This window comes from Notolabrus celidotus, chromosome 1 (assembly GCF_009762535.1).
Source record: "Notolabrus celidotus isolate fNotCel1 chromosome 1, fNotCel1.pri, whole genome shotgun sequence".
NCBI lineage: Eukaryota > Metazoa > Chordata > Actinopteri > Labriformes > Labridae > Notolabrus > Notolabrus celidotus.
This window is the reverse complement of record NC_048272.1, coordinates 10,501,579-10,517,474: the sequence shown is the minus strand read 5'-3', so window position 1 is coordinate 10,517,474 and position 15,896 is coordinate 10,501,579. Positions and strand designations below refer to the sequence as shown.

The 15,896-nt window shown below is 38.9% G+C and overlaps 2 protein-coding genes across 2 annotated transcripts in view; both read left to right on the top strand.

The window, feature by feature from the left end:
• The window catches only part of foxj3 (forkhead box J3), a 97,182-nt gene extending 92,091 nt beyond the window's left edge, over positions 1-5,091 (top strand). The window contains 1 exon segment of the mRNA XM_034689459.1: positions 57-5,091. Within this exon segment, the coding sequence (XP_034545350.1) occupies positions 57-169 (113 nt within the window). The 3' untranslated portion in view covers positions 170-5,091.
• Positions 3,082-15,160, top strand: LOC117815722 (fibrous sheath CABYR-binding protein-like). The gene is made up of 4 exons (XM_034687608.1): positions 3,082-3,175; positions 9,932-11,929; positions 13,087-13,196; positions 13,722-15,160. The coding sequence occupies exons 1-3, from the start codon at positions 3,082-3,084 to the stop codon at positions 13,188-13,190; spliced, it is 2,196 nt and encodes a 731-aa protein (XP_034543499.1). The 3' UTR covers positions 13,191-13,196; positions 13,722-15,160.
• The last annotated feature ends 736 nt before the right edge of the window (positions 15,161-15,896 follow it).

Below are 15,896 nucleotides of genomic sequence, written 5' to 3'. Positions count from 1 at the left end.
CTCACAGGCATCATGAAACTGCAGATGATTCTAATAAAAACCTGCTGTCTCTCCAGGGCACCATGCACAGATGAACCAGCAGCACATGATACCTGCCAGAAACTTCCAGATGCATCGCATGCAGGCTGATGACATCCAGGACGACTTTGACTGGGACTCCATCGTCTAACCCCCTATAACCTCCTTCTGCAATCAGAGAAGGGAGCGAGGAGAGGAGGTGGAAGCCAGAGGAAGCCAAGCTGAGCTGAAAGGCGGCAGGAAGAGGAGGACAAGGACACTGTCGGCGGGATGCGGAAGAACATTTGACAAGCTTTGTTGGACAAAGACTTCAGAGTCCTGACATTTTTACAAAAGCAAAACACAACTAGAAACCGTTACTTTTGGAGACAATCATATTTAGTCGGACATGTTAAAGAGATTGCTCATTTACTTGTCTAGAGACAAGTAGAAAACATTCACGTCTAAACCACACGCTCCTCAGCTCCTCAGACAGCCCTCCCCCCGTTCCTCGCCAGCAGCCTTCCAAAGTCTGAACCCCTCTCTCCCCCTGACCCCCGACCCTCCCCCCCAGCTCTGTAACTGTTCTGTGATTTGAGCGACGTGTTCAGCTTGTAATTCTTCTCGTGTTGACATCGGTCTCAGCTGCCTCTTGGATGAGTTTATCTCTCTTTTAAAAAAACCCTTTGTTTTCATTTAGTTTTAAAGAAACACAGGCCGTCTCTTTGAGCAATGTGATGGTGCTCGTTGGTCGCTTTTGGGAGAAAGCTGGCCTCACCTTGGCTGCATGGGTGGTGAAGTTAGGTTTACAATAAGTGAGGTTTTGAACAGGGTGGTAATGTTTTAAAGTAGGCTTGATACAAAACAAACCAAGAGAAGAAAGAGAGGGAGATCACAGAAAAGTATCATGATGTGTTTTCTTTGTGATCAGGCCCACTGCAACAGACGAGTCATGGGAGTACAACGACGTTCTTTTTCTTTGTTCTTTGTCTCAAGCACTTCAAGATGAGTGAATGTGGTGAGTGAGGAGAAAGTGACAGCAGGGACATTTTTTGTCTTTCATTCAACCCAAAGTAACCTGAGGTTTAAGTTCTCTGTGTGAACCATGTCCATAGATGATTAATCCATGTCATTTTTAAGCTTTTATCAATCAGATGTTCCAACAATAAACACTCAACAAACTCACATTCTTCAGCAGATTTCAAAGGTGCAGTTCATCAATTTAAGATGAGGTTGTTGATCATTGATTCACTCAATAACCAAAAAGAAAATCTCAACTTCATCAACTGGTTCCTTATCAGAGATGTCAACAATGTGTGTTCCTGATGAACAGTTTGTCAACATGAAATTAAAAAAGAGCACTGAAACGCTTTCACTTAATTTCATTCCTCAGCACATAACGGCTTCAAATGTCTTGATAAAGTTTGTATTGTAAAACAAACCAAAAACATATACTAGCCAATGTGTCGTCATGGGATCTTTTAAACTTTTCATACCAGTGTCGATATCATCCTCAAAAACAACACTGGTTTGGCTTAACATTTTTGAAAAGTGTGGTTTTGTACTTTTCATATCAACATGGTGTTTTGTTTGTTAATAAGTAAATATAAAGCTAGCGCAAAAAAATATTAGCTGCTCTTGTGACAAAGACTGAAAACCCGGAAACTGCTAGGATCGCTCTTTCCAATGGTGACAGATTTACTAAACAGCTGATCTGATGCTTTAAAATTAACATTTTTCAGTTTAATCTCTATTGTAACTTTAGAGAAAAACAACACTGTAAGATTTTAAGAAATGTTTAATAATAACCTTTAAATGTGTCTGGGGGCTGATTGCGTTACCTTTGGATTGAAGCTGGCTAGCTAAGTGGCTTTATTATTGTTCTAAGCTAAACTAATTGTTCTCTGGAGCTGGCTTTATATTTATCTTTTACACAGAAGAGGGATGTCATTTTTCTCTTCTAACTCTGGGAAGGAAAGGGTTAAACAACATTTCAAAATTACAAACTTCTCATTTACACAGTTACAATTCAATGTAAATGTAAATGTAATGTATCCCAATAATTAATAGACAAAGGTAATGGTTTCAAACAGAACAAAATATTTGAATTCAGCTGTTCAGATTAACACAATAGATTGGATAGATGGCTCTCAAACTTTCATAATCTAAAGAGGAAAGAATCTGGTTTTAAAACTTCACACATTTTGTATCATTCTGATTGATTAATGATCAATAGAATATCCATCAGATGTTGAACTTTTCAATCTAAAAGGTTTGATAAGCGTATGTGTAACCTTGCTGCACCAGTTTTAAAATGAACATCTAAATGTATTCTATGTGTTCATCAGAGGGAGATCAGAATGCTGCATTGAGTGTTTATTGTCACATCTGGATTTTAAATGCTCAAGACTTTTTTTTATTTTACTGCCCGGTGTTTTAATGTGATAGTTTGATAGCGTAAGATTTCGCTGTTATACAATCGTTACAGAAAGACAAATGTGACCTATGATACAATTCATAAAGTGTGTGTGTGAGTGTGTGTGTGTGTGTGTGTGGTTGAACATATGGTGCGTGTGTGTATGTTTTTGGTTTTATTGCAGTTTTAGGGCTATGATTGATTGCTGCAATCATCTCTATGCTTTCTATGAGCACAAAGCAGATGCACACAGTGAGTCGAGACAAATGTGTTGTTTCCTCTCGAGCACAGACCAGTGAGATCGACCTGTCCTCTGTGTCCTGTAACAAGTGTCCTCAATCAGACGGGTGCTGAACCTTAGAGACACTTAGTTAGAAAATAACACCCTTTGCACACTTTCGCCTTTTGTTGATATCAGTTTTTTTTAGATGCCAAGCACCTCCTAGATCCCGATGTGTAGTCAGCCACACTCATTTTGCCATTTGTTTATTCAATCCCTCACAGTTAGACTATCTGACCCACATTGGCCACTGGTGATTACAAAAAGGATCAATTCTCTGCAGCTCTCTCACACTGTTGAAGGTGCTTTGCATGCATCCATGCATATTTGCATAAAAATGAAGTGTCCCCAGCTTTTTGGGGATACAGTTATTTGCTCTCCTGTCAAGATGATTGTTACCAGTCAGGTCTGCAGCTACAGCCGGCAGCCAGTCAGCACAATGACAAAAAGGGTGATATTTGTCAGCATGGCTCCATCCAAAGGTAACAAAATCCACCTGCATGCAGTTTTAACACTCACTGATCAACACATTGTGTATCATTTGTTCATCCATACAAATATATTTGTGTTAAAAGGACAATTTTTACGATACATTTTTGTAAGGTGTTAATCGATGCGCTTTAAAGGTGCTGTGAACTGGATTTATTTTACAATTGGACAGACAGGCTAGCATTTTCCTGTTTTTAAGCTAAGCTAAGCTAACTGTGTCTACTAACGGTAGCTTCCTCTTTATGGTACAGACATGAGGAGTGGTGTTAATCCCCCTCATCACAGTTTTGGTCACAACATAGTTGATTGAATTTCCAAAAATGTAATACTGTTAATTGGAAAAGAGTTAGCTATTAGAGACTGCAGTGGTCAGCTGAGTTTGATTTCATATTTTGATGACAATCATGAATTATTTTAATGATGTTGTGAAGAGCACTTTCAAGTCTCACATGGTTACTTTATTTTCTAGTGTAGAAGAATATGTGTCTACATTTGAGCCTCTGAGTGCTGATTTGAAACTTAAACCAGTCCAGTTTTATACTGTTAATCTTCTGTCCAGAGCTGCACTGTGCAGATGAAGTCAAGCTGTCTTCTCTTAACTGATGATACTGCCGTTCTTTGTTTTTAGTTTTGTTTTGTGTTTTTCTCCTGCCAATCAAACCTGTCCACTCCTGCTACTTTGCAAAGTTTTGTCTGTCTTTGCATATCAGATGTCCGCTGTTTGCCTGTGGATCTTTTCTCTTCCTTTTTTTAATTAACTGACAGAATTTCTGAACTCGAGCTCAAACCTTAAAATCAAATCAAGTGGTGCGACCCAAATCAAGAAATTTGCGGCAAGTGTGGGCCAAAGGACTGCAAGCGAGCAAGGACGGCAAAAAAAAAAAAGAGAGCATCAGAGTGTTTTCCATTAGGACTCAATGGACCTACAATAGAGATCACCCTGTGTGTCCCCGGTTGGTGTGAAGTTGAAGTGTGTCTCTGTTCTTCCAGGTGAAGATTGTCAACACACACATTAGTTTTTGTTTTTTAATAGCACAGCAGCCCCTCGGGAAATACAAAAGATCTGAGCGAACAGATGTGGCCAAAAGGGAAAAAAGGTGAAGACAATGACTGGATCACAATCAAAATTTTACATTACGTCTGTGTGTGTGATAAGTGTGTGCGTGTATTTGTGTGTTTGAGTTCTTTTTCAAAAATCGATTTGAGTTATTTTTGAATTCCACTGGACATGAACCTGCCAGAGAGATTACTATCAGTGGGAGAAAAAAAGATTAAAAGATTACAAAAAAAAAAGGAAAAAAAAAAAGCCTTGTTACAATGTGGGAGAGAACTGCCAACAAGAACTGCTGATTGGGGCCTATTTTATTCAGTGCTGGTGTGTTGTTGTGCTTGTACATATATGTCTTTTCAATCATCCCTTTTTTCCTCTTGGGGGTGGGGTATCAAGGCTGGGGTGGGTCTTATCCATGAAAAGAGAGGAGGTAAAAGAATAGAGTATTTTGTTATTGTCCAATCAGAGGGTGACAGTATGTATATATCTATATTGTATATATGTGATGAAAATGCGTTGGCTTTTTGTGTGACACTACCTTTTACCTGTACTATGGTTCTACATTCAGTGTTTCAGTGTTGATAATATATATTTGGTTTGTGTTTAATTTTTCTGTTTTTTTGATTTTGTCTTTGTCATTTCTCGTATTTTTTTTCTCCTATTTGTCCTTTTTTTGTTTATTGCACGGTTTATTACTTTTGTTGTCCGATGAGGTGACACAGCTACTCTTTGTATTCGTTTAGTGCTGTAAAATAACTCAAGTGTTATTAGAATTGTCGATACCACCGCCCACCCCACCCCCGTCCCCAATATGCATGAATGGCACTTAAAGAAATAAAATATGGTAACTTCACTGTGGATTAATGTGCTGTTTGACCTTTGTTCCTGAAGGCATAGAGGGTTATGTTTCAAGTCTCACATCATTGACGGTACAGTGAAGTCCAAAAACAGAGCAAGGAAATAACCTACAGATCTTTTGTCCATGATAATAATGTCAAAAACTTCTCTGAAAAAAAATTCCTCTAGAAGAAAAACTCAAACAGAAAAAATAAACTAAATAAAATAAACGCAGACAAGAAAGGTTTATTTAGTCTTATATGTTACAACATAACGGCTTCATCACACTGCCCAAATAAGGTGTTACATTATGTAAACACATTTTCTGCTTCACTTCATGTTTTGTGGTTCATGTTTAGGTGAGTAAATAATATTCAAGCATCAAAGTTTTGCTGTCAGAGATCTTACAGTAAACGGACATTTAGACTGCTGAGATGGTTTCTTTATAAACAGTAGAGAGTCGACATTTCAAAGTATATGACACTGGTTTTACAGCTAATAATATCACCTGTAATGTAAGCTATACTCATGTCTGCCACTTTTTATACAAAATAGACACTAACAAACATTCACAGATTATGTGGTATAAATTGATGGTATCCTTAGAATATAGTCTTGACAGCTAGGGCTGTAACTCAAAACACTAGTTTAATGATTAGCGGTTCATGCTGTTTCGTTTAAAAAGCAGTATAAAACATGCTCACCACCATTCCAAGAAAACAAAATAAGGTCTTTAACTTGTCGTTTTTTGTTTAACCAAGAGTAAAAAAAACAAAGATCTTCATTACTTTCATAACTGACAAAGAAAAGCAAAAAAAAGCTAAATATTAAAAATGTTATTATGCTTTATATGATCTGTGTTCACCGACTTTTTTCTGCGCTGGCAGGTCCCATTTTCTATAAAAAACCACTGCAGCTCAGTGTTTTAAGCACCCGTTTAGCATTTTAGAACACCGCTGCACTTGTCAATGTTAATCTTTTTCAACCAATCAAAATCAAGAAGTGGCAGGACGTCTGTCATCAACTTTGTCAACAACAATGGCGGTGGTACGCACAGAGGAAAAAATACCACACTTGTTTTTTCGAGGGTACTGTTGCCAAGTCCAGAGCTGCTGCTAATGGTTACATCACACATTTTATAAGTTGTTGTCCGTGAAGGTTCTCAGTCATTCAGCTCATGCTAATTCAAAGCTTGATCCAAAAAGGCAACTTAATTTCTACAAAGTCCAGATAGCTTTTCAGATCAGGCTTTTAATTCTTAAATTTTCTTTGTAAATTTCAGTTTAATTAGAGTAACTATGATGCATACAGAAACAGACTTCCCTGTTACTACAAAGGGAAGTGGGAGTGTTGTGGCACAACTTTTGTGATGAAGCGAAATGAAGCACTCTGACATTTATGGCCCTTTTCCACTACACAGTTCCAGCCCTACTCGACTCTACTCGGTTTGGGTTTCTTTTCCACCAGCCCGAGTACCGACTCATGGTGGGCGGGGTCGTCATAAACACAGCTGCGCGAAACTGTATCCACGTCATTTTGAACACAAACACAACAATCACAAACAATGGAGGACATGAAGGCAATGGTGTACTTGCTGCTTGGTCTGTGGCTTTTTTGTCGCAGGCCGAGTGAGAGAGGAAAGCAAAAGAAGAGCAAACGAGTACTGATGTCGTTTTTTAAAAATGGCGGGTTTGATTCCTGTGTTGAGTGCATAGGTTGAGCGTTGCGCTCATGACTCTTCGGTGACGACATTCTCTGACCAATCAGTGGACGGCAGTCCGTCGACGTCACCTTTTAGTATCGGCTCAGCGCACTTGGAGCCAGAGCAGAGTAGGTACTAAAAGCTGGTATCCGACACGAGGTGCCGCGCCCCTCGAAACACAACACAAAGTAGAGTCGAGTCAAGTCGAGTAGAGCAGGGCTAAGACGGGCCAGTGGAAAAGGGCCATTAGGTTCTGGGCGCTTCCATTATTGCATTAATGGACACAGGCCCTAAAAGGCTACCATTAAGTGATTCTTCAAAAAGTTCGTAATCAAGTCTCTTTGATCCACCTATAAATTCATTAAATTAATGTCAAAGTGTAATTTAAACAAGTCATTGGTCAAACATGCTGTTGGAATGGATGCATGGTATTTTAAAGTTAGTTACACATTATTCAAAGCTTTAGTATTAATGTAAGCATTACCAATTCCATTACCATAATGTAAACATTTTACTTGTAAAGTCTGACATCTGGAGAATTGTGTACATGGATGAGAGAGTAATTCGGTGCACTTTAAGAATAATAAACTTTATTGTAGACAGTAAACACATCAAGACATGGGGAGCTTTTCAGGGAACTTATTTTTTACTGCCTAGAGCAGAAAAAGCACCAAAACTTGCTTTATGTAACTGCTGATCTAAACAACTACAATATATGTCTTTATCTAGTGTTATGAAACTGTCAGAGGACGAAATTGTGCAGCCTTATCTGGTTAAAATGTGTCTTTGACAGTGCTTCACAAGAAACCCTTTTGGCCATTTAAAGTATTCTACTTGAAGCAGGTTTAGGAATGACATCTATGGTCCCATGAAGAAGTCTACGTTTCTCTTGTTACCCTCTTAGCCTGGGAAGCCCCCTCCCAATGCTTCCATATGGTGTGTCACTTCAACATGTGTCCACACTGACACCTTACACGAGTGCTTCTGCCCTATGGGATATACATTCTCAGTAGGGGTGCTGATCTGACTGCTGCTTTGTAAAGCTTTTTGGTTGCAATGAAAGGACTCTGAGCAGACAGACATCATGTTCAAAGCTTCCTCTCTTCTACTGCTGACGCTGCTCCTGAATGTTCAGCTATGCTCACCAGCACCAATATGTAAGCCGGACATTTCTATTTAGATCTTTTGGTATAAGAGCGATCAATCGTAGTTGTTGAAATGTGTTCATAGGCTATTATTGCAGTTTTGAAACTCTTTTAATGCATGAATCAGGTTGAGGATGATGTATCACTGTGTTTGTTCTAAGAATTACAGCTTGATTTATGACATTAAAAATTATTGCAAAGATTAACCAAGGTATCACTGCTCTGAAAAACAAAGTAGGCTTCAGAAATATAATATGATGTTCACATATTGGGAGAGGTTTTAAGATATTAACTGTAATATTTGGCTCCATCAATGTTCAATTCTCTGCAGTAAATGTTAACCCTCCTGTTATTTTGTGGGTCAAATTGGCCCTTGAGTCTATTTTAGGCAATATATGCCTTCCAAACCAACTAAACGCAGCATACAAAACTGGGCAGAATGTGACAGAAGAGGTGTTGTGTTAATTTATCAACATCACTTCATAAAAAAGCTTTTTTTTTTTAAATAAAATAAACAAAAATCTATGTCATGTAAAACTATTGTATTTATCTTTAGGGCTTTCCAATGTACATTAAACAATTTTAACATTCATTTTAATGAAAAATGAGTGAGTTATCCTCATTGAACCATGATCTGTGAGAACTAAAGAACACCAATGGACTAAATCTTGATTTAAACGGTTAGTAATGGAGTTAAGATTTTGATTTAAAATAATGTGTATTGGGATTTTTTGGGGTTCTGACACTTTTGGATAATTGAATATCCCCTTGGTCAAGTTGACCCAGAAACTTTATTGCTGTTCCAGAGAAACAAATATAACAGGAGGGTTAATGACACATATATTTTCATTTTATTATCAATTAAATGTTATCATTACAACTGGGTCCAAAGATTTTTTGAGCTGTAGTTTACAAAAATGCAAACATATGAATGGACATTTAAAATTACTCAAATGCACTAAAACACTTATGTTAGAGAAGAAGATTAATGTGTTGTTCAGAAAAGCAAACCTCTGTACGAGGTTACATAAGAGGTTGATTGTGAGTCAACAGATTCTAAGACAGGAAAAGTCAAATACAGCTTTGGGTGCTTTTGGGCTTTGAATAATACAAAATGCATTCAGTTTAGAAACTGACTCAGTCACAGAGGTAAATCAAGCATAATACTCCTGTGCCTGAGTGCGTGGATGTTAGTAACAGCCAAACTAATCTTAAAATACTTTATGGCCTGTTCAATGACACACCTGCTGTGTTAGCATACTACCCTGTGAGACATTTGAACTAAAGTTGGATCTCTGCACATCCTCCATGTTTGTGTCATGTCACTGGGGATTTTGTTAACTGTTACATAAATGGGTCATCGTCATATTTGATGCTGTTTTCAGATTGCAAGTGTAGTCTCAGCAACTCTTCATATAATTAACTGTTTTTATAGTCCAAATTTACATTTATGACATATTCTGACCTTTTCATCAATATAAAAATAAGCTGAGAGACTTTGACTTTTACTGTCACTGTTACCGAGAAAGTCTAGGAACTTTAATTAATTGATTTAAAGCTGCTGTAAGGGATTTTTAGCTTGTTACAAACAGACTGAAAATAATAATGATGCCTTTTTATGACCTACAAAAGCAAACGAACCCATTGGTTACAAGGTCGATTATTCCCATATTGTTATTTTCTATGTATTAAACTGATGGCGAGGGTAGGCGTCACACGAAGGGCCCTTACTGATTTTTACATTTTCCATGGCAAAGATCTCCAATGAGCGTTGAAAAAGGCCTAGGATGAGGTTCTTTGTTAGAATACACTGCTTACACATGTACAGGACAAAGGAGCAAAGAAAAGAGGTACCTATTTGTCCAAAGGGGGTGCATAAATCAACACAAAACCAAAGTTACTTAATGCAGGAGCTTCAAGCAAATCAATAATCATATAAGACAAAATTCTGATTACGTACTCTGCTGATAAAGTTGTTGTTATATAACTAACTTCTATTGTTAACTCACACCAGCAACTGAAGACCACAATGCCTTTGAAAAGGAGGAAAAACAAGTTCCCGAGAAACTCATTCCAGTAGTTGCAGAGGAGGCAGCTCCATCGCCCAAGGAATTACCTGCTCAAGAAAACATTCCAGTAACCTCAAAAGAACCAGTAATAATCGAAGATCAGGTCTCAGATGTCTCTGAAGATGCTGTGTCTCAGGAGGAGGAAACTGACGTGGCCTTAGCAGAGCCATCACCAGAGGACACTTCTGACCCCGCTCCAGAGGCACTGGCCCCAGTCATACCTTTGGAAACTTCAGAAGATGAAGCACCAGATGAAAATGTGGAAGAAGAAACTGCTATTGATGTGGTCAATGCTGTTGTCAAGGAAACCACAGAACAGCAGGGTCTGGATGATCCAGCTCCAGAAACTCTGGATGCACCTGTCCCAGTCCTACCTTTGGAAACACCAGAGGATGAAGCTCCAGTAGGAAATTTAGAAGAAGAACCCTCTGTTGCTGAATCCACTGAAGACCATGGTCTGGATGATCCAGCTCCAGAAACTCTAGATGCACCTGTCCCAGTCCTACCATTGGAAACATCAGAAGATGAAGCTCCAGTGGGAAATTTGGAAGAAGAACCCTCTGTTGCTGAATCCATTGAAGACCATGGTCTGGATGATCCAGCCCTGGTAGCACCAATCCCTGTTATTCCTGTAGGGTCATCAGAAGATTCAGAGGACAATGCAGCTGAAGAACCTGCACCAGGAGAGCCTTTACCTTTACCAGAAGAAGAGGAACCTGTTGTCATTGTCACTGCAGAACTTGAGGCAGTGGAGGAACCTGATGTGGAGGAAACAGAACCACAAGAGTCAACCCCGGGAGATCCAGCTGACATTGTTCCTTTGGGTCCTTCAGAGCTGGAAGAACAAGTCCAAGAGGAAACTGCACCAGAAGAGTCAATTCCTGCTTTAATTGTTCCGGTGGAACTAGAGCCAGATCAAGAGCAAGAACAAGACCAAACAGTTGCAATAGTTTCTTCTGAATTGAATGAAGAGGAAGCATCAAAAGAACTTGCTGAACAAGAAGAAGGTGCTGCCCCAGTAGTCTTGGAAGAGACAGATGAAGTGGACCCTCTTACTATTGAAGAACCTCTTCCCAGTACATTAGAAGAAGATGAATCCGTTGACCTTCTTCCTACAGAGTTTGAGATTGAGGAGGAGGGTCATGTGGAACCTGCTGCTGAGGACACAGCACCTGAAGAGTCAGCCAGAGAAAATCAAGATGTGATTGTTCCTTTGGATCCAGAAGAACTACAGCTGGAGGAAGACACTGAAGAAGAATTGATCCCCATTGTCTCACCAGAAGAGCCAGAAGAAGAAGAAGCACCAGAAGAGGATACAGAATCAGAGGCTGCAGTGGTGCCTGTCCCAGATGTCACAGAGGATGCTATCGAAGAGGACCCTGCTACCAAGGAAGAAGGTCCTCCTAGTGAAGTGGAAGAGGAGGAATCTGTAGTCCTTGTCCATGAAGAACTTGACATGGTAGAAGAAGTAGTGGATGAGGAAACAGCATCAGAGGAACCTGATGTTGTTCTTGTGGAACCTACTGGTGAGGAAACAGATCAAGAAGACCCAATCCTCATTATTCCTCTTGAAGAGGATGCTCCAGAGGAAGAAGTTGTCCAATCAGAACCTCTCCCAGAAGACGAAAAAGTCAAGGAAACAGGTACTGAAGAGTCTGAGGTAGATGACAGTGATGCAGAGGTACTTATCACAGTCACAGAAACCCCATCTGTGAATGAAACCATAGAAATAGTTCAAGAACCTGGCCAGGAAGTTGTGGTTGTTGCAACAGAGATCGTAACTGAATCCCCAATTGACCCTATAACAGCTGGTGTCCCAAATGGGACGGATGCACAAGGTGACATCTTTCAATCTCCTCTGGACAGTGGAAACAGCACCATAAATGGGACATTCATTGTAGATTTGAAAGCAGCAGCAATATCAACAGAGGAAGAACCTATAGGTAAGTATTAACCCTCAACCATCTTTGCTTTAGGGCCTGTGTCCACCAATGGAGCATTTTTGCACCTATTTTCAATACACAACTAATGCAGTTCAGAATTTTCAAGCAAAAAAACACTTTTAGCGCTCTTTGTTAAAAATATGAACTGGAAAACTTCTGTAACCTAGCGACAGTGAGTGCTGGCAGGAAGTGCTCTGAAATTGATGTTGTGTGAGCTGCCAGTGCAAAACACTTAGCCAGTGGACACAGGCCCTTAAAAATGTAACTACAGTTTTAAAGGTGACATAGACTTTTTAATGGTTCTCTACCTGAAATATGTGTCCCTGGCATGTCTACAAACCCCCGAAAATGAAAAAATCCATTCTGCCCCTGTTTTGATTCCTCCACCTTTCTGTGAATGTGTGCTGAAACGAGCCATTTCAGTTTTCAGTGTTTTTCATACGTCATAACGCCATCCGGTCTGTAACGGAAGTCAGAGCTTGGAGCTTGTTCAGCCCATAGACTGTATAAAATACAACTCAACTCCTCCTCCGTTTTTCATTACCTGCACACGTGTGCTATCAAGGAGCTTAGGAGGGAGGCATGCTATTGTAGGCTGTCTTAATACACACAAAGGTCGGTTTTACTCCCCACGTCTGCAGATTTGAAGATCTAGTGGATGATTTTTATTTTTCATGGAAAAGTGCTAGCGCTAGTTAGCATAGCCACATAACTACATGTTCGTCGCTGTGTACCAAGAATGGAGAGCCGAGGCCACATCCGCTTCCTGAGGGGGCGTGGTCAGTGTTTCTTTTAGCAATAAACTTTAAAGACATGTTTTGGGGACCTCTTAGACCAATATATTTTGATGAAAAAGAGCATAATATGTCACCTTTAATGTCCCTTTCCCCCCATCAAAGGACTACCAAGATGAAAGTTCAGTTTTATTTTCTTGTTCCTTATCATAAAATTCTGGGATGTCAATATTGCCAGCTGTTATGAAATTAAAAAATCAAGTAGAAAGACAACTTAATTAATCCCTAGGGCACAAAAAGTGCTTTGAGGAGAAGAACAAATTTACATAAGAGCAGAGAAAAAGTCGTGAAAGTTAAAAACCACTGCATGTAGCAATTACAGTAGGAGTGTTGATTTCACTAATGACAGTTTTGATATTCCAGCTCTGGTGAACAGGGGGACGGTGCTCGGTGCAGCATTCTTCACGCTGATGTCTTTTATCATTTTTGGATTTGTTTGGACAACTGTATCCAAGAAACTGCGCTGAACCCGAGTGAGTCCAAATAACAAATTATAACTTGTGTGAAACATAATTCATTATTGAACCGCATAAACAGAAATCCCCAATGATCTCAATAGCAAGCATCAACAATGATGAGTAACCAGTTCCACATCAATTTCGAAACCTTTGTAGTCCAAGTTTCAGTTAACTGATATAGGGTTTGAACTGGCTGTGTTAAGCTTGGGTATTATTACTAAAAATTACTCTGTTAATTTCACTCACTAATCATAATTAAAACATATTTTTGACTCAGTTCAACTGCTGTCAGGTTGAGTGCAGGCCATGGAGGATTTATTTTCTGCTACATATGTTAAGTGTCAGCAGGGGTACTTTAGCTCCATAATAATACAGCACACACTAACTATATAAAGTCTTATTTTAGCATCACACTCATGGCTATGACAAGGATTGCAAAACATTTTGTAACTTGCCACTCGCCATTCATTCAAGCATCACTTTCAGAGGCTCAAAAATACTGTTTGACATTTGTACTCACCATTATTTCTCCTGTTTTAGGACATTGAAGTAAATCAATTCATGAATGGATCAGCTGTTTGATAAAAAAAGAATTGAAACACTGAACACGGAGTATCTCTAGATTGGATCTTTGCTGAAGAAGAGAGCACTGACGGGAATCCACCAGTTCCCCAAAATTTTTACAGCAAGGAAGCCAATTGGAAACCACAGGTGGAAGAAGATTTTAGATCTTCTTCATCTTCAGGTTCACTATTTTACATAGGTAGAAATATGTTAGAGCTTTCAGTGAATTATTCTGAAATAATCAAAGGTTGGTTCTCTAGCTAAATGAAACCAGCTGCATTAAAAATGCCATGCCATGTTTTCTGTAAACAAAAGTTTTGTTTACACCCAGTGTGTCTCATCAAAATGCATTTTGTGAACCCTTGAGATCTGTAAAATATAAGGAGTAATTTTATAAATATTTTCGATCTGTATTTTTTCCCCAGTTAACGTGCTTGCTGGTATTTTCTAGCCTGCTTTTGCACTTTAAATGTTCCCACAAATGACTGCCAACATGGGAACATTGATCAATAGTGCTACTAGTGGTCAAAAGATCCCCAGTGTAACTTTAAACTGTGACAATACATTGTATTTTACATGATGATAATAGGTTTGCAAAATCTTTATATACCCAATAGCTTAAGGTGTTGGATAAATAAATGCTGTACATACTCATGTGAAGTAACTTCCCTTTGCCCTTTGGCCCATTTTCCATCTCCAGTCTTAAAACTGTGTCTCAAACAGTTGTAGCCATTTTATGGTAATGTTAAATAAACTTTATCTGCTTAGACATAACATACTAAGATAAACAAAAGATCTGTGATTAACAACAGATGTGAGCATGTGACCAAGTGCACTAAGGACACTACTTATGCTCTAAAAACTGTATTTTTTAATTGAGAGTGTTTGTGTCTCAATGTTAATAGCCCCGTTAAGGTTTTAAAATGTATGTATGATGAAAACTTTGATGTGTACTTGTTGATCTTTCATGCTAATTGCCTCTCTTTTTATTGTTCAGTCAAACCTCTCCATAACAAATGATCTAAAAGTACATTATGTACATTTCCATTGGCCTCTTGGCTCCTACATACATACATTGGTCCACCACATGCATGGAAAAGCACACGACTCATGTGTGCTGTTTGAGAGCCAAGTGGACCTATCACTTTCCCTGTCCTGTCATACAGCATGAGACGCAGAGCTCTCCTATATCAACCACTCTTTGGCATGCTGCTGTACCAGCTATATGTCCCCGACTCATCCTGCACACGGTCATTATTTTTAGGATGGTGAAGGGGACATGGTGTTCCTAATGAAGCCTTCAGATGTCTTCTGTATAAAACTATACCCCACCACAGAATCCCATTGTAACAATTGTATGCTTTAATTGCACTTGTTGTGAGGAGCCTGTATTCAATAAATGCAGGTTTACAAGAGCTGGGAGTGATGATTCTGGATCAGCTTAATTTTTTGAAAATTACAGTGGTAACAATGATTTTACATACTTTGAAAGTCACATCAAGCAATCACACACACAAATGAAATCTTAGAATCTTTTAATAAGAAATATGTTATGCCGACAGCATATTGACTGTGTACTCAATGTCATGCCATGACTCAGCACTTATTTATGTATAGATGCAAGCAAGAATAGGATTGATTTGTTAAGACTGACTGGCAGCCATACGTGTTGTATGATTTAAAGTAGGGGGAAAGTTTCTCTCAGAAATCGGAAGGAAAACATCTTCATCATTAATGCCAAATGATCTTTGTGGCTCTTCAGCACCAGAAGTCCTGATTTATTGATCACACCTTCCATATCAATGTGAGTTTTATGCACCTATGATCTCATGGTCTCCTTTTAGATCTCTATGGTCTGTTTGTAGATGATCATGTACATCATCTGATAAATACCTATGAACTTAAGTACATCCATATTTATGCAGATCCCTTATTTTAGTGTAATTTCCTCCTGGTATTTAAGGAATCCAAATTGTACTCAAAGGACAGGATCAAAATGGTTTACAATCTGTCTTAAAACTGAAGTCAAATATCCCATTTGGACATTGGTATTTGTATCTTGTTGTAACTTTCGCTCATGTTCAAATGGCCTTATACGTTCTTGATGTGCTTACAGTTGAAGTGATAAGGGACACAATCTACAGCCCTTCT

Coding starts and splice junctions, on each gene's coding strand:
- LOC117815722 (XM_034687608.1), top strand. CDS start 3,082: ATGATTGTTACCAGTCAGGTCTGCAGCTACAGCCGGCAGCCAGTCAGC. Junction 3,176..9,931: donor CAGCATGGCTCCATCCAAAG/GTAACAAAATCC, acceptor AACTCACACCAG/CAACTGAAGACCACAATGCC. Junction 11,930..13,086: donor AACAGAGGAAGAACCTATAG/GTAAGTATTAAC, acceptor TTGATATTCCAG/CTCTGGTGAACAGGGGGACG.